This window comes from Pipistrellus hanaki (assembly GCF_964339955.1).
Source record: "Pipistrellus hanaki genome assembly, chromosome: 1".
In the NCBI taxonomy this organism is placed as follows: Eukaryota; Metazoa; Chordata; class Mammalia; order Chiroptera; family Vespertilionidae; genus Pipistrellus; species Pipistrellus hanaki.
In genome coordinates, this window is record NC_140503.1 from 1,405,377 (window position 1) to 1,427,849 (window position 22,473).

The following is a 22,473-nucleotide window of genomic DNA, read 5'->3' on the forward strand; positions in this document are numbered from 1 at the left end:
TGCCAGGAGCTGACCAGTGTTTAGGGCTGGGTGGCGGTTCTTCTCCTAGCCACCAGGTGGCGCCCGAAGGCCGCCCGGCCCCCTCCGCCCCGCGTGACCTCCGCCAGCTCTGGGTCCTGCAGGGTCCTTCCCAGCAGTCAGATGAACCCTGGGCATGGGGCCAGGGGACCAGCACACCCCCTCCAGCAAGTCCATGTGACCTGGGAGTCACCGCCCCCAGAAGCCGTCCTGGGAGTCAGGGCCAGGACGGGGTGCTCCTCACAAGCAAAACCAGCCACAAAGTTGAAAAGCCGTTTTATTGGAGTTCGGAGGGGGAGTCTGTAATAGTAAAAATACTAAAGTTGATGTAAAAAAACGCCATGGTGCAGTGCGGTGTCTGGCCAGGCGGGCGGCGGGAGAGAAGCTCCTAGGACAGGACAGGCGCTACAGGGGAGCATGGGGGGGCAGAGGGGGGCGTGGGGGGCGGAGCGGGGCATGGGGGGGGCGGCTCTTCTCTAGATTGGCCCCGACGCACAGGAACAGCGACAGCAACATGGCGACGGGCTCACCGCCTGCCGGCACTCCTGGCCGTCACCGCGGCTGCCGGCCCGTCCTGGTGCCTCCGGGCGGCGGCGACGGGGCAGCCGGGGACAGGGGGCGAGGGGTCCGAGGGGCGCGGGCAGGGGCCACCGGACCCCGAATTGCACGTGGCTGCTGCAGTCCTCAGCGTTCCCACGGAGCCTCGTCCGAAGGCGAGGCCACGCCGAGGACTGGATGAAATAAATTAAGAAAAACCGCAGGACACTCCCTCCGGTGTGGACAGCCGGCCCACGGCCCCGTGTGCTGGGCGCGTGGTTCCTCCATCGCCTCCGGAGAGACGTCCACGGAGGATCGGCGCCGCGGCTCCTGCCGGCCACGGAGGCGCGTCCACTGTGGCCCACGCGGGCCCACAGTGCCACTGGCCTCAGGCCGTGCCGCTGGCCGAGTAGGAGAACTGCGGGAAGTGGGGCCTCCGCTCGCTGTCCACACACTCCATGTTGTCGTCTGCGGGCGGGCGGGCGGGCGGGCAGGGAGACTGAGGCAGGCCCTGAGGCTCCAGCTCCTCCCAACCCTCCGCCCTGGTCAGCACCCGCCAAAGGGGGCCTTTCCGGCCAAGCCCAGGCCCGGGCGGGGACCCTGGTTCTATTGTCGGGGGTGTCAGGGAGGGGGCCCTCACCTTGGTCCGGGGGCGTGATAGTGATCATCTGGGCTGTGAATTCCTCGTCGAAATACCGGGTGTCCGTCTCCGAGGTGACCTGGGGCTTGAAGGGTGGGATGAGCTGCGGGGCAGATGGGGGCGGGGGACGGGCAGGTCACAGACTGGCCTGCACCCCACCGCCACCCCGGGGAGCAGAGCCCACATGCTGCCTCCAGGGCTGTGAGCTGCCGCCCACCCACAACAGGACTCTGGGCGGGAGACTGGGAGAGGGTGGCTGTCTAGGCCCAGGAACCCTCCAACAAGGTAGGGTGAGAGACATCCATGGAGGATCGGCGCCCAGCCCTGAGGGCACCCCGCCAGGAGCTCAGGCACACGCTCCCCCCGGGGACACGGGCGCACAGCCATCGGGAGCGAGGGCAAACGTCCGCCCCAGAGGCCTGGCCGTGAGCAGGCGTGTGCGCGCACAGGCGAGCAGGGGTGGGGGGTGCACCTTCTTCTCGTACACGTCCTGCCACACGATGCTGGCAAAGAAGCGGTGCTGCATGATCTCCTTGGCGTCCTCAGAGCCCCCTCCGAGCCTGTGGGGACATGGCCCGTGAGGCCCCGCCCGCCCGCCCGCTCTCCCGGTGCGGTGCCGGAGCACTGGGCCCTGCCGGCCTGGGATGGCTGAGGGGGACAGGACGCTGGGGCGGAGCTGCCGCGGTGGAGGGGGTGTGCCTGGGCAGGTGGGGGCCCCGGGACCCCCTCGCCCCGGCCGGGCCTGTGCGCGCTGCCCGGCGCACCTCTGCTTGGGGTCCTTCCGGAGCAGCCCGGACAGCAGGGCCTTGGCCTCGGGGCTGAGCGTGCGCGGGAAGCGGATCTCCTCCATGAGGATGAGCTCGAAGAGCTTCTCGTGGTCCTGGTTGTAGAAGGGCAGCCGCCCGCACAGCATCTCGTACATGACCACGCCCAGCCCCCACCAGTCCACCGCCCGGCCGTAGTCATTGTCCTCCAGCACCTGCAGGCGGCGGCAAGGTCACGGTCACCGTCGCCCGGAAGGCACGGGGGGGGGGGGGGGGGAGGCTGAGGGGCTGGGGCAGGGTCAGGAGGGGAGGGGCGGGGCAGGGCCAGATGGGCAAGGGCGGGGCCGGAGGGCTGGCTTGGCTTGGCCGGCAGGCGGGCGGCTGCACCTCGGGGGCCAGGTACTCGGGCGTCCCGCAGAAGGTCTTCATGGTGGCGCCGTCCTTGATGCCCTCCTTGCACAGCCCGAAGTCGGTGATCTTGATGTGCCCGTCCTTGTCCAGCATCAGGTTCTCCAGCTGCGGGCGGCGGGGCCTCTGGTCAGCACCCGCCTCCCCCGCACACACACACCCCGGGCCCGGCCCCCGGCGGGCACCTTGAGGTCCCGGTAGACCACGTTCTTCTCCGAGTGCAGGTAGTCCAGGGCCGACACGATCTCGGCGCCGTAGAAGCGGGCCCGGTCCTCGGGGAACACGCGCTCGCGGGACAGATGGAAGAAGAGCTGCGGGAGGGAGGAGCCTCGCACCCGCGCCCGCCGCCGGGGAGGGCCATCCCTCCCGCCGCCCCCGGGGGAGCACAGCCGCCGGGAGGGACGGGGAGGAGGGACAGGGAGGAGGGACAGGGCAGGGACCGCCGCCCACCTCGCCGCCGTTGGCGTACTCCATGACGAAGCAGAGGCGGTCGTGCGTCTGGAAGGAGTACTTGAGGGCCTGCAAGGGGCACAGGCTGGGACCAGGCCCCCCTCCCGCCGCTCGGAGGACGGGCCATGTGGCCGGGCCAGGGGCCAGTGATCCCAGAGGCTCCCCAACAGCGCCGGCCTCGCCAGGTAAGGGTTCCGGGCACCGCTGCCTCCGCTCCCCGCTCCACCCACAGGGCAGCCTGGCTCAGGACGGCCGTGCCCACCTCACCCACGGGCTCCCAGTCCCTGCGGACGACAGGGCCAGCACAGGACTGAGTGAGGGCCGGGGCCGGCCGGGTGGGGAGGGGCCCCGGCTGTGCACACAGGAGAGGGGCTGCCCTGGCCCCAGGAGCTGGCTGAGCTGGGATTCCTTGTCCCAAACGCCCCCTGGGCCAGTGCCCAGCACGGGCCCTGGCAGGACCCACCGGGCAGACCAAAGGGGGCCCCAGTCACCTGCCCTTCCCACACGGGGCGGCCAGCACAGCGCCAGGGAGCTCCTGCGACCCGGAGGCCTGCCCGCCGCGCCCATGCGGCAGCCAGGAGGCCGGGCCGCCAGTCCTCAGCCCGGGCCCAGGGGCCACGCTCTGCCCGGCGCCCGGCGGCCTGGGGGGGGGCTCACCGTCAGGAAGGGGTGCCGCGAGTTCTGCAGGACACGGTTCTCCGTGAGCGTGTGCGCCACCTCGTCCTGGAAGACGGCCCGTGAGTGCCGCCGCCCCGCCCTGCCCGCCCGCCCGCCCGCCAGCACCACCGTGGCCACGATGCCCCCGCGCCCCCGCGCCCCCCCCCCACGCCCTGCCCGCCCTCGCCCCCGCCCCACCCACCCGCCCGGCAGCACCACCTTGGCCACGATGACCTCCTTCTTGAGGATCTTCATGGCGTAGTAGCGGCCGGTGGCCTTCTCCTTCACCAGGATCACCTTCCCGAAGGTGCCCTTGCCCAGCAGCTTCAGGTACTCAAACTCGTTCATGGTCTGCGGGGCGGGGTAGGTGTGTGTGTGTGTGAGGGTACAGAAATGGCCCAGCTCTGCGCCCCAACTCTGAGCACTGGGGGGGGTGTGTGTGGGAGTGACAGCGCCCAGGCCTGCTGGAACCCCGGCGTCCCTGCCCGCTGGCCCGGCGTCGGGGGCCAGAGGCCGTGCGCACAGGAGGCGGGTCCCAGGGCACCGGCTGCCCGCTGGCCCGGCGTCGGGGGTGAGGGGCCATGTGCACAGGGGGAGGGTCCCAGGGCACCGGGGCGGAGGGGGCCAGAGGCCGTGTGCACAGGGGGAGAGTCCCAGGGCACCGGCTGCCTGCTGGCCGGGTGTCGGGGGCCAGAGGCCGTGTGCACAGGGGGAGGGTCCCAGGGCACCGGCTGCCTGCTGGCCGGGTGTCGGGGGCCAGAGGCCGTGTGCACAGGGGGAGGGTCCCAGGGCACCGGGGCGGAGGGGGGGCGGAGGGGGCGCTCACCACGCGGTGCTTGGGTTTGGCCAGGGACACCTCCATCTCCTCGGCCCCCGAGTTGTCGCTGGGCGAGCCCGACCGGAAGTCCATCATCTCCTCCTCCTGCCTCTTGAGCCCGTCGGCCACGGTCTGGATGGCCGTCGTCCACTCCTCCCTGCGGCGGTCAGGACGGTCTCCCTGACCCAGCAGGCCTCGCCCGCCCCAGCCCCGAGGCCCCGGCCCAGCCCTGTGGCCCCAGGAGGCAGCTGGCCCTGAGGTCTGGCCTCAGCCCAGCAGGACTGCACACCCCTCCCCCCCCCCCCCCCCCCGCCAACCTGGGAACACAGAGAACAAGGGGCCAGCACCCCCCTCCTCGCCCCCCCCTCCCCGGTCCCCCCCTCCGGCCCCGCCCCCCCCCCCCCCCCCGTACCGCTCCTCGGGGGTCTCCACGTGGAAGGTACGCTCGATGACCGTGGTCCACTGCAGGCACCGGATGATGAAGGTGTTGGGCCGGGGCCTCTCGGTCTTCATCAGCTGGCATTCTGGGGGGCGGGGGGCGGCCGGTGAGCCCAGACCCCCGCCCCCGGGGCCTGGGAAGCCCTACCCAGGCCGTGGTGCCTCAGTCCCTCCCACTCAGGCCCTGACTGCCGCCGGGAGAGGGTCTGGGCGCCCAGGAGGGCTGCAGGGCAGGGTGTGAGAGCTCCTGCCCAGGCCGGCCCGTCTCCCCGCCCACGGCCAGCGCCAGGGCGGAGGCGGCGGGAAAGCTCACAAAGCTGGGCAGGCTGGCCTCTCCACCGGGAGGGCGGGCAGAGGGCGGCGGGTGACCCGCCCGGGGGCTGGGAGGCGGAGGTGGGCGGGAGGAGGCGGTCAGGTGGCTTCTAGCCAAGACCCCTTCCCTGTGCTCTGCCCAGAGGCTGGCCCCCAACATCAGGTGGGTGGGTGGGTGATGGGCTCATTGACTGAGCCCCACATGCTTCTCGGGCTGCCGGCTGGGGTTCGGGGTGCAGTGCCTACTGTGGGGGTCCCGCTCCAGGTGTGCGCTCTCCAGCTGTGCTGGGTGCAGGGGTGTGTGGCCCAGCCTGGTGAGCCCAGGGGCTGTGATCCCGGCCTGCCAGCCTGTCTGCACCCACGGCCCGTCATACCCCGTCCTCCACCCGCCCCCCCGGTGGGATGAGGCCAGCTTGCCCAGGCTCAGCCGTACCCCTCTCCCCACCAGAGCTGGCAGAGGCACGTGCAGCACCCGGGGCCCAGGGCTGTGGCAGCCTTAGAGGTGGGCTGGGGGAGCCGCAGGCTCTCCCTGGGGTGACAGGCTCATGCACTCGCCCTGCCCCCCACCCTGCTGGGCTCCCCCGCCCTGCTGGCCGCTCCACACCAGCACCTGCCCCACCAGCCAGGCCTTCGACCCGCAGAACAGCGTGCCTGGGCGCTCAGGGTCACGGGCACAGACACCCCCTGGCCAGAACGACAGCTGGCAGGCCCCCGAGGGGATGTGGAGCCAGCGCCCCCCTGCTCCCGGGCGCCTGGGCCAGGACAGAGCCGGGATCCCGGGGTCACAGACACAGAGCGGGGTCGGGGGTCACAGACACAGAGCGGATCCCGGGGTCACACACACAGAGCGGGTCCCGGGGTCACACACACAGAACGGGGTCCCGGGATCACACACACAGAGCGGGTCCCGGGGTCACACACACAGAGCGGGTCCCGGGGTCACACACACAGAGCGGGTCCCGGGGTCACACACACAGAGCGGGGTCCGGGGTCACACACACAGAGCGGGGTCCGGGGTCACAGACGCAGAGCGGGTCCCGGGGTCACACACACAGAGCGGGGTCCGGGGTCACACACACAGAGCGGGTCCCGGGGTCACACACACAGAGCAGGGTCCCGGGGTCACACACACAGAGCGGGTCCCGGGGTCACACACACAGAGCGGGTCCCGGGTCCCGGGGTCACAGACACAGAGCGGGGTCGGGGGTCACACACACACAGCGGGGTCCGGGGTCACAGACGCAGAGCGGGTCCCGGGGTCACACACACAGAGCGGGGTCCCGGGGTCACACACACAGAGCGGGGTCCGGGGTCACAGACGCAGAGCGGGTCCCGGGGTCACACACACAGAGCGGGGTCGGGGGTCACACACACAGAGCGGGTCCCGGGGTCACACACACAGAGCGGGGTCGGGGGTCACACACACAGAGCGGGGTCCCGGGGTCACACACACAGAGCGGGGTCCGGGGTCACACACACAGAGCGGGGTCCCGGGGTCACACACACAGAGCGGGGTCCGGGGTCACACACACAGAGCAGGGTCCCGGGGTCACACACACAGAGCGGGGTCCCGGGGTCACACACACAGAGCGGGGTCCGGGGTCACACACACAGAGCGGGGTCCGGGGTCACACACACAGAGTGGGGTCGGGGTTCACACACACAGAGCGGGGTCACACACACAGAGCGGGGTCCGGGGTCACACACACAGAGCGGGGTCCCGGGGTCACAGACACAGAGCGGGGTCCCGGGGTCATACACACAGAGCGGGTCCCGGGGTCACACACACAGAGCGGGGTCCCGGGGTCACACACACAGAGCGGGGTCCCGGGGTCACACACACAGAGCGGGGTCCCGGGGTCACAGACACAGAGCGGGGTCCCGGGGTCACAGACACAGAGCGGGGTCCCGGGGTCACACACACAGAGCGGGTCCCGGGTCCCGGGGTCACACACAGAGCGGGGTCGGGGTCACACACGCAGAGCGGGTCCCGGGTCCCGGGGTCACAGACACAGAGCGGGGTCGGGGGTCACACACACAGAGCGGGTCCCGGGGTCACACACACAGAGTGGGGTCCGGGGTCACACACACAGAGCGGGTCCCGGGGTCACACACACAGAGCGGGGTCGGGGGTCACACACACAGAGCGGGGTCCGGGGTCACACACACAGAGCGGGGTCCGGGGTCACAGACGCAGAGCGGGTCCCGGGGTCACACACACAGAGCGGGGTCCGGGGCCACACACACAGAGCGGGGTCCCGGGGTCACACACACAGAGCGGGGTCCGGGGTCACAGACGCAGAGCGGGTCCCGGGGTCACACACACAGAGTGGGGTCGGGGGTCACACACACAGAGCGGGTCCCGGGTCCCGGGGTCACAGACACAGAGCGGGGTCGGGGGTCACACACACAGAGCGGGTCCCGGGTCCCGGGGTCACAGACACAGAGCGGGGTCGGGGGTCACACACACAGAGCGGGTCCCGGGGTCACACACACAGAGCGGGTCCCGGGGTCACACACACAGAGCGGGTCCCGGGGTCACACACAGAGCGGGTCCCGGGGTCACACACAGAGTGGGTCCCGGGGTCACACACACAGAGCGGGTCCCGGGGTCACACACACAGAGCGGGGTCGGGGGTCACACACACAGAGCGGGTCCCGGGGTCACAGACACAGAGCCGGGGTCACACACACAGAGCGGGTCCCGGGGTCACACACACACAGCGGGTCCCGGTCCCGGGTCCCGGGCCGCGCGGCTGTCACTCACGCGCCACGGAGAAGTTGTTGAGGGGCGACTCGCGCTGCTCCAGGTCCTGCGGCCGCTCCTTGTAGCCGATGAAGGTGCCGTCGTTCTTGAGCAGGAAGTAGCGGGGCCGCCAGGTCTTGATGTACTCCCCTGGGAGACAGGCGTGAGCTGCGCTGCCGCCTCCGGGCCCGCCGCAGCCCCCAGGACCCCCGTGCGAGAGCCCGCAGCCCCCAGGACCCCCGGTGAGAGCGGACAGCCCCCAGGACCCCCGGGGTGAGAGCCCGCAGCCCCCAGGACCCCCGGTGAGAGCGGACAGCCCCCAGGACCCCCGGGGTGAGAGCCCGCAGCCCCCAGGACCCCCGGTGAGAGCGGACAGCCCCCAGGACCCCCGGGGTGAGAGCCCGCAGCCCCCAGGACCCCCGGTGAGAGCGGACAGCCCCCAGGACCCCCGGGGTGAGAGCCCGCAGCCCCCAGGACCCCCAGTGAGAGAGGACAGCCCCCAGGACCCCCGTGCGAGAGCGGACAGCCCCCAGGACCCCCGGTGAGAGCGGACAGCCCCCAGGACCCCCGGGGCGTGAGCTCGGACCCCAGTTCCTGCTGCTCCTGTGGGCACTGGACCCAGGGAGAGGGCACGGCTGTGGGAGGCTGGTCCAACCTAGAGGGCCTTCCTGGAGGAGGTGGCAGCCACAGCAGCGGTTCTAGCACTAACCACAGCCACCCGCTGGGCTGCAGGCCAAGAGCTCCCCCAACCCGGGTCCGGCCATTTGTGGCTGAAACAGTCCCTGCAGCAACAGGCAGACCCCGACGGAGGGGACAGGCTGACCCCGGCAGAGGGGACAGGCCAACCCCAGCGGAGGGGACAGGCGGACCCCGGCGGAGGGGACAGGGCGACCCCGGCGGAGGGGACAGGGCGACCCCGGCGGAGGGGACGGGCGGACCCCGGCGGAGGGGACAGGGCGACCCCGGCGGAGGGGACGGGCGGACCCCGGCGGAGGGGACAGGGCGACCCCGGCGGAGGGGACAGGCCGACCCCGGCGGAGGGGACAGGGCGGACCCCGGCGGAGGGGACAGGGCGACCCCGGCGGAGGGGACAGGGCCACCCCGGCGGAGGGGACGGGCGGACCCCGGCGGAGGGGACGGGCGGACCCCGGCGGAGGGGACAGGGCGACCCCGGCGGAGGGGACAGGGCGACCCCGGCGGAGGGGACGGGCGGACCCCGGCGGAGGGGACAGGGCGACCCCGGCGGAGGGGACAGGGCGACCCCGGCAGGGGGGACGGAGCCGGTCTCCCAGTGAGGGGACGGGCCGACCCCGGAGGGGGGGACGGGCGGTGGAGGGGACAGGGCTGACCCCGGCAGGGGGGACGGGCAGCGGAGGGGACAGGGCTGACCCCGGCGGGGGGGGGGACGGAGCCGGCCCTGGCGGAGGGGACGGAGCCGGTCTCCCGGCAAGGGGCAGCCCCACGTGGAGGGAGACCGCGGCCGCCGTGGCAGCACGTGACCCCACCAGCACCGGGGCCGGAGAAGAGACCAGCCCGCACCCGCACCCACACCCGTACCCGCCCGGTCGCCGGGGAGCACGGAGCACCCCCAGCTCGGTGCGTCCGCCGCCCAGGCCTCCGGCCGAGCAGATGTCCTGTGCGCCACGCGGCGACCGTCATTTTTCATGCTGACACGGAGCACACGGCTCATTTCCATTCTGCAGAGCAAGGGCTTTGGGCCGGCGACGGCTCCTAATGAGGCCGCCGCCTCCGCGGGGCGGGGGGGTCCCCGAGCCGGGCCCAGCCAGCCCGGCACAGAGCAAAGCCCGACAGGCCGGCCGCCGGCCACCCGCCACCCGCCCACCGCCTCCGCGGGGCGGGGGGTCCCCGAGCCGGACCCAGCCAGCCCGGCACAGAGCAAAGCCCGACACCACGCCCCGGTGCGGTGGAGGTCCCCGGGCGGCGGGCGGTCACCAGGGGCCCGGGCGTGGCCTACAGGCCCCTCGCCTCCGGACCCGGGGCTGCTGGGAAGAAGGGGCGCAGCCACCCATGGCCTTTCCCAGGGGCCCACCGCAGGCTGTGGCCTGGCTCCAGGAGGGTCCCCACCACCCCGGACACCCGGTGGCCCCCGCCCACCCGCACGGGCCCCCCGCCCACCCCCGCGGCCCCCTGCCCCACCCCATGGCCCCCGCCCACCCCCGCGGCCCCCTGCCCCACCCCATGGCCCCCCGCCCACCTCCGCGGCCCCCTGCCCCACCCCATGGCCCCCCGCCCACCCCCGCGGCCCCCTGCCCACCCCATGGCCCCCCGCCCCACCCCTGCGGCCCCCTGCCCCACCCCATGGCCCCCGCCCACCCCCGCGGCCCCCTGCCCCACCCCATGGCCCCCGCCCACCCCCGCGGCCCCCTGCCCACCCCATGGCACTAGGCAGCTTCTCCAGCCGGTTCCCCGAGCCCCGGGACAGCGGCCGTGGTCGCCCCAGGCCCAGGCCCACACGGCCCCCGCCTGGCCGGCACCCTCCCCACGGCCCGGGTGGACAGCGAGCAGAGCCGGCGGGGTGCACCGCCCACGCCGCGCCCACCCGCCCGCGCCCACCCGCCCGCGCCGTCTGGAGCTGTCGGCCCCTGATGGAGAGCCTCGCCGCCGCCAGCTGCCGCTCCCCGGGACGCCGGCTGCGCGGACGCCGCTGCGCGGGGAGAGTGATGAGCGCGCCGCGCAGCCAGGATCCATCTTGAGGCACCAACTGTGCGGCCCCCACCGCGCCAGCGCCACACACAGGCAGGGACACGTGCCCTGTGCTCGCAGCCCGCACGGCGGGCCGGGCCTCGGTTTCCCCAGTGGGCCTCTCTGGGCCGGCACCTGCCCCCCAGCCACCTCCAGGGCCGGGAAGGTGCTGGCACCCAGAGCTGGGGGGCCCCACAGGAGAGACACCCCACCCGGCTGAGCTCAAAGCCAGGCGCCACCCTGTGGGGCTCCGGTGCAGCCCAGACCCCTCCAGGTGGGGCCGGGGCCTCGGAGGCCAGGCTGAGGCGAGGCTCACAGCCCTTCTCCGCCCCGAGTCCGGGCGGCGGGACCGGGCCGGCCGCGGCCGAGGGTGAATGAGCTCAGCGCAGACCGGCCGCAGGCAGGCAGCCGCCCAGACAGGCAGGCAGAGGCGACACGGAGCTGGCGGTGCAGGAGGCGGCAGCTCTGCCGGCCACTGCTGTCCTCTCGGCCACAGGACACCTGTGAGCCTGCACCTGTCTGAGGCCCTGGGGCTGGCGGGGGGTGGGGGGGCAGACACATCAGGTGCCGGAACCCCCGCTCCGGCACAGACACGGGCAGGCAGCAAACAGGACGCAGCTCCCTAAGTGAGGCCGGCCACCACTGTCCCAGGGGCACCCCGCAGCCCTGCCGCCCACACCCAGCACCCAGCCCTGCACAGGCGCCCCCGCCCGCCGTGCACACACGTCCACGCCCTGCAGCCCCGGGGCACAGCCCGGGACCACCACGGGGCCAGGGACCCCCGGCTCAGCTCCCAGCAGACCGCCAGGCCAACCGGAGCCACAGCTGCCCCGGGCGGCGCTGTGGCAGGTGGGCAGGATGGGGCACTGCGCAGCCCCCCTGCCCCTGCCCGCCCACCGGACTCTCTGAGAAGCCCAGCCCTGGGCGGGCGGGAGGGCAGCACAGCCCGGAGACTGGGTCCTGCCCAGCCACCAGGGGGACTGCGCCCCGACCTACCCCACCCAGCCCCCCGCAGCAAGGGCTCCGGGCCCAGGAGGCAGCAGCCTGGCGAGTGGGGGGGCTCGGCCAGGCCCGTGCTGGGTGGGACCCGGCTGACACTCCTCCGCCCATGGCCCCGCAGCTCCAGGGGTCCCCCCCACCTGGGGGCCAGCTCGGTCCCACAATGCCCCGGGGCTGCAGGACTTCTAGGGGAAAGAGTCCTTGCCGATAGCCCTGACCGGCCACAGCCATCGCCTACGGCCACGGCAGGGCTGGGGCGGGGGCGGGGGGCATCCTGATGCCCAGGGTCAGGTGGGCGGGGGGGCGGGCATCCTGGCGCCCGGGGTCAGGTGGGCGGCCGGGGCGCGTGAGCGGCTCCGGCATGGCGGAGGGTGCGGGCTGCGCGGTGCCGGGAGCCGGCCCGGGGAGCCGGCTGCACGCTCTGCCGCAGTGCTGTGTGCGCGGGCCTGGCGGGGCGCCAGGCGGCCGGCTGCCTCTCCACAGCCAAGTGCACCCAGCAGGCCCGGGGAGCGCCGGCAGCTGACAGCGGCGACCGCGGTCCCCCGCCGACCGCGCAGCCACCGCCGACAGCTGCCGGGCGCCCATTTACCTTCCCCGGCACAGCGAGCACGCGGCCGCCTGACAGCGCCCATCCATCGCCGCCGCCACGGGGTCACCTCCAGGGGCCCCCCTGCCGGGGCCCAGGCGGCTCCCGTCCCGTCCCGTCCCCCCGCGGGGCGCGGGCCATGCCCCGGAGCGGGGGCGAGGGGGGAGGGAGCGGAGGAGAGGAGAGGACAGGACGGGGCGGCAGCCGCTCGGCCGAGAGGGGAAATGCCCCCGTGTGGCTCCCGGCCCTCCCAGGGCGGCTCCCGTCCCTCCCAGGCCCAGGGGGGGGCCGAGCCGCTGTGGACACGCCCGGGACAGACAGCAGGTGCCCCGCCCGCCCCCCGGGGCCTGGCTGCCATGAGCTGCAGGACAGGGACAGTGCGAGTCCCCATGGGGCCGGCCACACCCCGCCCGCCCAGCAGTCCCTCAGAGGCAGAGCCACGCCCTGCACCTAGCGCCCCAGCCTGTCTCCGTGGGACCTCCATCCCCAGCACCCACAGGAACAGCCCCTGCATAGGGAAGTGGGGGGCCGGGCCAGGAGGACCCCATCTCGCAGGGCCCGCGTCCTAGGGATTCTGCTGTAACTCAGAGCCACACCCCCTGCGGGGCGCTCTCTCCCCGCCATCTCTCCCCTGGTGACATGGTGGCCGGCCGTGGGCCCCAATCCCCAGCTGCATCCCCCCAAGTCCCTGGCCACACCCACCCTTGCCACCCCTCACGCCCCCAAACCCAGGCTGGCCGCATGCCCTTGCCCCGGCCCCTCCCCAGCGGAGGGCTCCCCATAGCCCCAGCCCGCCCCCCGCTGAGCCCCTCTTCCCCGCGGCCGGGCGCTGAGTCCGAGGGCGGGAGTGAGGGCCCACACCAGCCTGCAGCCCCAGCCCCTGCCAGCCTGTCCGGGCCCTGCTGGTGGGCTGCCGGGCAGGGCCCGGCGGGCACAGCACGGGCGTGGAAGAGACAGCGTGTGCCCGCTGTGAGGTGACCGGGAGTGGGCAGGTCGGAGGCAGTGGCTCCGGTTACAGGCAGGCTCCCAGGGGGGCAGAGGGGCCGCCGGCGAGGCTGAGCAGCGCCCTGCCCTTGCCACGGCACTTCCAGGAACCAGCCTGATGCAACCCGGGCCTGAGTGCCCGCTGCCAGGTCGGCTGGCAGGCCTCAGTCTCCCTTCTGTCCGAGGCGGAGGGTGGTGGCAGAGGCTGTCCTGGATCTTGGGCCCCCCCTCCTGTGCCCATCGAGTCTGGCCCCGCGCAGGGCAGCTGGGCTGACAGCACCCAGCACCCAGGAAGGAGGCCGGGCACAGGCCACGAGGGGCCACCTGGGACGGACCAGGAGGCAGTGCCCCCCACCCCCACCCCCTGCGAGGCCCGTGCTTCCTCTTTTCTCATATCTGTACATGCTGCTGCTGCTGCTGCTGCTGTTGTTTTAGTTCAGAAAGCGAAAGAGAAACGTCAGTGATGAGAGAGAATCGTGCATCGGCTGCCTCCTGCACGCCCCCCACTGGGGATGGAGCCCAAAACCCGAGTATGTGCCCTGACCAGCATCGAACCCGGGACCCTTCAATCCACAGGCCAATGCCCTATCCACTGAGCCACACCGGCCAGGACCCAGCTTCCTCTTTTGTTGTTTTGAAGGGAGAACAACACACTCACAAAACAGGAAACTCAGCCTCACGCAGGCCGGCCACGGCCACGGCCACGGCCACGGCCAGGTCCTTAGAGCCAAGCCCCCACCTGCTCTAAGGACAGGGGCCTGACTGCCTGCTCGGACCTGCCCTAGGGCCAGTGCCGGACCCTCGGACGTGGGCATTGCACAAGCCGCCCGTGGACCCAGTCACCGCGGGGCCCGGCGGGACAGGGGCTGCCTGACTCTGACGGCCAGGGGTCAGCAGGCTTCCCATGGCCCGAGGAGCCCTCACGGGGGTCAGGCAGCACCGTGCCAGCACGCCAGCCCCGCGGGGCCTCCAGGCAGCTGGCGCTCAGAAGTGGGGTGCACGGCCCCTGGGCCTGGCCCCGCCGTGACTGCTGCCGCTCCACAGGGTCGTGGCTGCTCTCCACCCCTCGCCCCAGGCCCCCAGGCCCCCGACCGAGCGGGGCTGTGAGCAACACCGAGCCTCTACCTCCCACGCGAGGGGCACGGCCCGGCCACGCCTGGGGGTGGGGGGGCCCAAGAGGCACTGCCCGGGTGCCCGGACCTGCGCAGGAGGCCAGGGCGCCCTCCTCTGGCGGGAGCTGGGGAGGCCGGGCCAGGAACGGGCTCAGGGCGAGGCCCAACGAGGACAGACCCACCAGGGGTCCGACCCGGGGCCCCAGCAGCAGGCCCTCCCGGGTGACGGCACACGGAGGCACCGGGCAGCCCACGGTGACCCCTCCCGCAGGGACCTCCGCTCACGGGCTCCCCTCGCACCCGCCACCAGCCCAGTGAGGTCACCCCGGCCCGCTCCTCCACAGGGCCACGGGGCTAGCTGCTGGCCTGCACCACCCAGGTGCCCCAGGCCTGTCCTCTCCAGCTGCGGCCCTGGGTCCCCCTGTCTTGCTGCCCGCCCCCCCCTTTCCTGGCCCCCTGGTCTGGGTGGCCGGTCCCTGGGTGGGCACACACCCTGGGCTCTGAGGTGGGACTCGGGGGCGGCAGGGACAGCGGGCAGGAGGTGGCCTCAGGGCACGCCCCGAACCCGGCGCTCGGACCCGGCCAGGGCCTCAGTGCAGCGCACGTCCAGCCAAGGCCACTGCCCTGCCCGGCTCAGCCAGGCCTCCCCTGACGAGGGCGACCCCAGCCTCTCGAAGCCGGGGGCGCACAGGCAGACCACAGCCTCGGCGCGCAGTAGGGCGACAGCACCCACCGGCCCCCGGGGGCCGCGGTCACGCAGGATGTCCAGCTCACGCCCAGGACGCCGGCCCGTCCCTGGGGACACCCGCTCGGGGCTCAGGAGGCCCCCCCCCCCCCCACAAGGGCGCCTGCCCGCCTGCCCCACCGCAGCGAGCCCCCAGCAGAGGGAGCTCTTTCTGGGACCAGCTCCCTGCTCCCCGTGGGACGCCCGACAGGAGGCCGAGGTGCCCCTGGACCCCACGGTCCCTGCAGGCCCAGAGCGGGCTCTGCCCACAGCTGCTCTGGCCAAAGCAGCGTCCGGACCCTGAGCACAGCCCAGGTCACTCCCCACAGAGGGGCACCCACCACCCACCTCCCCATGGCTGGGGGAGCGGGCCCAGGGTCTGCCCACACCGCCAGCCCCCTGCCCCTCAGCGGGGCCCACACCTCCCCGGGTCTGAAGGGGCCGTGTGCACGTACCGCGTGCGTGCGTGTGCGCGCGTGTGTGTGCGTGTGTGCGTGTGTGTGCGTGTGCGCGTGTGTGTGCGTGTGTGTGTGCGTGCGTGCGTGTGTGCGCGTGTGTGTGCGTGTGTGCGTGTGTGTGCGCACGCGCGCAGGCCCAGGCAGGACGCAGAGGGACAGGTGCTGGCCACGCCCACAGCAGCTCCCTAACCTCCAGGGGAGGGGCAGGGCCAGGCCTGAGGACAGTGGGCCACACCCCCTCTCCTGCTCTGAATCTCCCCCAGGGCCAGACCTGGGACCCTCCCAGCCCAGAGGGCCCGCACCCCACCCGAGAGGCCTCAGGCAGGCGGAGGGTCAGCCAGGGGCTGGAGGAGGAAGCCTGGGAGGCTTGGGGGGGGCCGGGAAGCAGGCCCTTCGTGAACTGCGGGTCAGACCAGGAAGCGTGGCCGGTGCCGGGCTCGGCAGGCCAGCCCCGCTCCCCCACCCGGGCTGCACCCCGGGTCAAGCCCCCCCACACCACACGCCCTACTCCAGGCCTCCTGCCACCCTCCCATCACACAGATGGGAAACCAAGGCCCTCGGGGCCCCATGGACGGGCGTCGGAGAGGGACACAGGGCAGCACCGATCGGAGCCCCTCGGCTGACTCAGGCCGGGCCTTCAGAAGGCGTCACCCTGAGGGACACACCGTCACCCTGACGGGCACACCGCCACCCTGAGGGACACTCTGTCACCCTGACGGGCACACCGCCACCCTGAGGGACACACCACCACCCTGAGGGACATGCCGTCACCCTGACGGACACACCACCACCCTGACGGACACTCCGTCACCCTGAGGGACACGCCGTCACCCTGAGGGACACACCGTCACCCTGACGGGCACACCGCCACCCTGAGGGACACGCCGTCACCCTGACGGACACTCTGTCACCCTGACGGGCACACCGCCACCCTGAGGGACACACCGTCACCCTGAGGGACATGCCGTCACCCTGACGGACACGCCGTCACGCTGAGGGACACACCGTCACCCTGAGGGACACACCGTCACCCTGACGGGCACACCGCCACCCTGAGGAACACACCGCCACCCTGAGGGACACGCCGTCACCCTGAGGGACACGCCGTCACCCTGACGGACACGCCGTCACCCTGACGGACACTCCGTCACCCTGACGGACACACCGCCACCCTGACGGGCACACCGCCACCCTGAGGGACACGCCGTCACCCTGAGGGACACGCCGTCACCCTGACGGACACGCCGTCACCCTGACGGACACGCCGTCACCCTGAGGGACACGCCGTCACCCTGAGGGACACTCCGTCACCCTGACGGACACACCGCCACCCTGACGGACACTCCGTCACCCTGAGGGACACTCCGTCACCCTGAGGGACACACCGTCACCCTGAGGGACACACCGTCACCCTGAGGGACACACCGTCACCCTGAGGGACACGCCGTCACCCTGACGGACACTCCGTCACCCTGACGGACACGCCGCCACCCTGACGGGCACGCCGTCACCCTGAGGGACACGCCGTCACCCTGACGGACACGCCGTCACGCTGACGGGCACACCGCCACCCTGACGGGCACGCCGTCACCCTGACGGGCACGCCGTCACCCTGACGGACACGCCGTCACCCTGACGGACACTCTGTCACCCTGAGGGACACACCGTCACCCTGAGGGACACACCGCCACCCTGAGGGACACTCCGTCACCCTGAGGGACACACCGCCACCCTGACGGACACTCCGTCACCCTGAGGGACACACCGTCACCCTGAGGGACACGCCGTCACCCTGAGGGACACGCCGTCACCCTGAGGGGACACACCGCCACCCTGACGGACACTCTGTCACCCTGAGGGACACACCGTCACCCTGACGGGCACACCACCCTGAGGGACACGCCGTCACCCTGACGGACACGCCGTCACCCTGAGGGACACGCCGTCACCCTGAGGGACACTCCGTCACCCTGAGGGACACTCTGTCACCCTGAGGGACACACCGCCACCCTGACGGACACTCTGTCACCCTGAGGGACACACCGTCACCCTGAGGGACACACCGTCACCCTGAGGGACACACCGTCACCCTGACGGACACACCGCCACCCTGAGGGACACACCGTCACCCTGACGGGCACACCGCCACCCTGAGGAACACACCGCCACCCTGAGGGACACGCCGTCACCCTGAGGGACACGCCGTCACCCTGACGGACACTCCGTCACCCTGAGGGACACGCCGTCACCCTGACGGACACTCTGTCACCCTGAGGGCCACACCGGCCTGCGGGGCAGCCTCCAGCACCTCCTGGCCGGCTCCTGATCTAACATTCACTCAACAAACGTGTGCTGAGGTCGAGAGGCGAGGCCCCAGGAGGGACGGGGAGGGGAGGGGCGGGGGCGTGGCAGGACCGCATGGGGCTCCCACAGGGAGTGGGACCGGGAACAGGAGCGGTGGGCCTTGGGGAAGGGGACCGAGAGGCAGGCGGGAGCCAGGGGCCTTGGGGGGAGCCAGGCAGAGGCCCCTCCGCCTCCTCGCCGCCCCCTCAGGGCCCAGCGAGGGCTGTGCCCCGCAGCTGCCGGGGAGCACTGACGTGACCACACCCTCACGCCAGGCTCTGCAGCCCCGCCCACACTGCCACCCTCTGCTCCACCCTGTGTGCAGCCTCCCCGACACACCGGGAGCTCCTATGCACCCACAAAACCCTCCACGGCACACGCTTTCGCCCCGCCCGGGCCCTGAGCGTGCGAGTTCTCTCCCATCGGAGTCTGAGGTTCCGCTCCCAACAGCCAGTGGGACCCGGGGTGGGGAGGGGGACCCCTCGCCCCATCTGGGGGAGCTGGCGTGAGGGAGCGGGTGGGGGCGTGGGGCCACCAGGACTTGGGAGGGGTGACTGCCAGGGACAGGGTGGCAGGCCTGTCACACACACACACACACACACACCACACACACACACACACACACGAAGGAGGGAGTGACTGCCAGGGACGGGGTGGCAGGCCTGTCACACACACACACACACACACACCACACACACACACACACACACACACACTCACACACACATAGCCTGTCTCACACACACACACACACCACACACACACACACACATAGCCTGTCTCACACACACACACACACCACACACACACACACACACATAGCCTGTCTCACACACACACACACACACACACACACCACACCACACACACACATAGCCTGTCTCACACACACACACACACACACACACACACACACACCACACACCACACACTCACTCACACACACACACACACACACACACACACGGCCTGGCCCTGAGCAGCGGAGGCCGTGGGTGAGGGTGGGGGCGGGGGTGTGGGCATGGGCAGGGGCAGGGCTGGAGGGTGAGGGGCCAGGGCGTGCGGAGGGAGGCGGGGCGGGCACCGGGCTGCAGCCCAAACACGCCCTCCTGGCCCCTGTGCCCAAGCTCTCCCACAGCCATGCCCAGCCCAGGCCCCGGGCGGGCACCGCGCCAGGCCGCCCTGCCCTGCCCTCAGGAGCCCTCGGGCAGTGCCCCGGGCCACAGTGCCAGGCCTGGACCGGCCCCAGCGTCCCCGCCGCCTTCCAGGAAAGCGGGGCGGGAGGCGGCACGGCCGTCCTGCCAACAGGGCCCGCCAGGCGGTCACACCGCCGGCCGCACGCCAGCCGGCTCCCCTCCCACCCGGGGCCCACAGGCCCCGACCCACGGAGCCCCGTGCCCGGGACACCCCCGGCCGCCCGCTCCGGCCCGGAGGGAGCCGGCCCGGCTCTCACCTCGCTTGTGCAGCCAGCCCTCCTTCACGATGGCCACGTCGGTCATGGTGCCAGGGGGCGCTCACGCTCCTCGCCGCAGGTCTCCCCGAGCCAGCACTGCCACAGCCTCTGGGGGAGGAGGGGACGGTGAGGCCGTGTCCGCCCTGGGCCCCTCCTCGGACCCGGGCTCCAGGCCTGGGCCCACCTCCCCGCAGCCTCTGCCCCTCACGCCCGTCCCCGCCACCTGCTCCCTGGGCGGGGCCTCCCGCCCTCCCGGACCCCAGGCCCTGGAAGCTCCCTGGGCACCTCCCTGCCCAGGCCCACCCCCCCACCCCCGTCTCTGTACGAACCACTCACACCCCCCAAGGCCCTCCTGAGCCTGCCGACCCAGCAAACGCCACCTCCTCCAGGCAGCCCCGCACCGGCTGCATCAGCCCAGGGCACTTGACCTCCGACCCCCCGGTGAGAATGCCTGCCGCCCCTATCCCTGGTGTGGCCCCAGGGACAGGGCACAGAGCCCCTCCCTGCCCCCGACTGGGGATGGGAGCCGATCAGACCCAGAGGCAGGGCCAGGGTGGGTGGGTGGCTGGCGCGGGCACTGGGCGCCCTCCCGAAACCCTGGGCCCTCCTAAACCACAGCCCCCACAGCCTGAATCTCCGTCATTCATCGGCCTGTGGGCCGGCACCTCTGGTTTAGCCGGGTCCGGCCTGGGCGCCGGCGACAAAGAGGCTCAGACACGGCCCGTCTGTGGGGAACCCCGTCCAGGGTGGCTGCAGACCCGTAATTACAAGGTCCGGGCGGCGACACACGGGGGGCTGTGTGAACGCAGGACGGACGGACGCCCGCCACGCCGGGCCCACCAGCAGCCCTCTCTGAGCAGACACGCTGGCCATTCATCTCGCATGGCCCTCCCCATTGCTCCCCTGCTGGGCAAACTCCTAGGCACCCCTCAAAACCCTGCCCACATCACCCATTCCGGGTATCCCAGTCCTCTGTGACCCTCCAGACAGGGATTCCAGAGGGCAGGCCCTGGATAGACACCCCCCAGGCCGGGCAGACCCTCGAGGACCCTGGAATGGATCCCAATGTGGGTTTTTAGCCACCGGGGTTCACTGGCCCCCTGTGGCAGGGGCTGGGCACCCAGAGGAGGTGGGTTTGCACTGCCTGAGGCTAAATGCTGATGGGCGGCTGGACCCCCGTCGGACGCCGCAACAGGGAAAACACCCTGTGCCCGAGAACGTGCCCCGTGCTCAGCCAGCCCCGGGCACAGAGCTGAGCCCCAGCCCGTCGGGCACGGGCTCCGAGGACATTGGGTGGGCGTGGCCTGGAGGCAGAGGGTTGGCCTCCGTGCCCCCTACCCCGCCAGGGCCGGAGGAGGGCCTGCGCTGACAGAGCCGGACAGCTGCCGGGAGCCCGTGTGTAAAAATACATCTGTTTGCACGCGGGTGTGCGTCTGTGGACACACACGCAGCGCCGGGCACACAGCACGCGGGCCGGGACCCCTGTGCCCGTGCCTTCGCCGTGACCGCAGGCGCCTGCCGTTATTATAAAATCACAACTTTTCAAGAAGGTGCCCGAAGGCCCTTCCTCTGCCCCGAACACGGGGCTGCGGGCTGTGCCCTGGGCCGGTGGGCAGGAGCCGGGCTGCTGGGACCGGACTGGGCGAGGGGCCTGAGCCGGGCGGGGGCGGGGGGGGGGGGTAAGAGTCCCTCCGGCCCCAGGGCACAGGCCGGCCGATCTGCATCCCGCCCCCCCAGACCTAGCTGCCTCCAGCCCAGCCCCCGCCCACCGCACCGGGAAGCGGCGGGCCGGGAGGCGCCTCCGGTGTGGGCTGCCCGCCCCGGACACCTGGCCCGCGGGGGTGAGGTCTCCCTCCAGGCCCCTCGGACCCGCACCGCGGCCGGCCAGCCGCTCCCGAAGGCCCTGCGCCCCGGGACCCCGGGCGGCTCCGGCCCCGGCGCCCCAGCCCGGCCGCGCCCCTCGCCCAGCCCGGGCCCCGCGGCCGCGGCGCCGCCAAGGTCAGGAGGGACCGGGCCCGCACGGCCCGCCGCACCGCCGGCGCCCGCACTTCCTGCTCGGCCTCGCCCGCCGGGAACAAAGCGGCGCGGGAGGAAATCCGGGCGGACTCACCGGCGCTGCGTCCGCGGGGCGCGGGCCTAGCCGGGCCGCGGCCTCCGGCGCCCGCCGCTCCGCATCCCCGCGGCCCGGGCCGGCGGCGGGCGCTGTCGGCGGGCCTCGCCGGCGGGATCGTGGCGGCCGCGGCTGCGTCCCCGGTGCCTGCTGCGCGCTGGGCCCCGCTCCGTCCGCCGCCCCGCCCCGCGCCGCCCGCCCACATCCGCCTCCGCCGGCGCCCCCGCCCCCGGCCGGGGGGAGGGCAGGGGCCGGGCCGGGCCGGGCGGGGGGGCCCACGACGATCCGCGTGCGCCCGGCCACGCCCTCCGGCCTCAGTTTCCCTGTTTGCTCCGGGAGCCGCGCTCTGGGCTCCGCGCTGCGGCCCCCGGCCGAGCCCCGCTGCTGCCCCGGGGGCGGGGGCGTTGGGGGGCGGGGGCATCGGGGTGCGGGGGCATCGGGGTACGGGGCATTGGTTTGACACTGGAATGCGCCCCGGTGGGCAGCCCCCGGGGGCAGGGGGCGCGCCGCGATGGCACGGAGACCCGGGACCCGCCCGGGCGCCGCGGGGAGGCGGGGGCGGGGGGCCGGAGGCGGCGGCGTGGCGGCTGCCGCAGTGCGGACGGAGGGAGCGCGGCGGGCCGGAGGCCTGTGCGCCGGCCCGGCCCTCCCCGGGGGCTTCCAGGAACCGGCCGCCCAGGAAGGCCGGACACGTGGCCGCGGTGAAAGGGCCGGGCGGGGCGCAGGGGCTGGCGGGGGCATGGCCTGGGCCTCGGTGCCCGGCCCGGTGCCCCGGGCGGGGCGGACGCCAGAGCCGGGTCGGGGCTGAGGCCGCCGGGACCCTCCCTGCCGCCCCCGCCCTGGCCCTGGGCCCCGCTGGCCGCCAGGGGGCAGCCGAGGGACCGGGCAGAGGGACCCTAACTCCCGCAGACGCGCCTCTGACCTCCCGGGCGAGGCCTGCCGACAGCCCTTTGCAGGAGGCAGACCACGTTCTCTCCCAGGGGTGTGTGCTGGGGGAGGGGGCCTTTTGTTCCTCAAGGGTCAGAGTTCAGCGTGGGGTGTAGACACGTCATCAGGGGCAGGGGCAGTCCCACGACCCCCCTCCCACAGAGGAAACAGGCTCAATCTCAGCCTCCGGACGGACAGAAGGACGGACAGCCGGACGCTGGGTGGGGGGTGGGGGGGGCACTGTCTCTCCTGCTGGCGGACACACACTCCTGGGCAAGGGGACTCCC

At 72.9% G+C, this 22,473-nt stretch overlaps 1 protein-coding gene and 1 long non-coding RNA gene across 2 annotated transcripts in view; both read right to left on the reverse strand.

Annotated features, from left to right (window-relative positions):
- Window positions 1-277: 277 nt before the first annotated feature.
- On the reverse strand, window positions 278-21,445 carry AKT1 (AKT serine/threonine kinase 1). Its single transcript, XM_084896272.1, has 14 exons — window positions 21,260-21,445; window positions 19,150-19,257; window positions 7,809-7,937; window positions 4,704-4,815; window positions 4,301-4,448; window positions 3,694-3,825; window positions 3,475-3,540; window positions 2,818-2,886; window positions 2,553-2,678; window positions 2,347-2,475; window positions 1,960-2,174; window positions 1,668-1,755; window positions 1,196-1,298; window positions 278-1,023 (listed from the first exon to the last, which is right to left on the reverse strand). The coding sequence occupies exons 2-14, from the start codon at window positions 19,193-19,195 to the stop codon at window positions 944-946; spliced, it is 1,443 nt and encodes a 480-aa protein (XP_084752398.1). The 5' UTR covers window positions 19,196-19,257; window positions 21,260-21,445; the 3' UTR covers window positions 278-943.
- LOC311628908 overlaps window positions 278-22,473 on the reverse strand; it is a 40,353-nt gene continuing 18,157 nt past the window's right edge. The window contains exon 2 of the long non-coding RNA XR_014796107.1: window positions 278-783. This is a non-coding gene — a long non-coding RNA (uncharacterized lncRNA). The remainder of the gene's footprint in view (window positions 784-22,473) is intronic.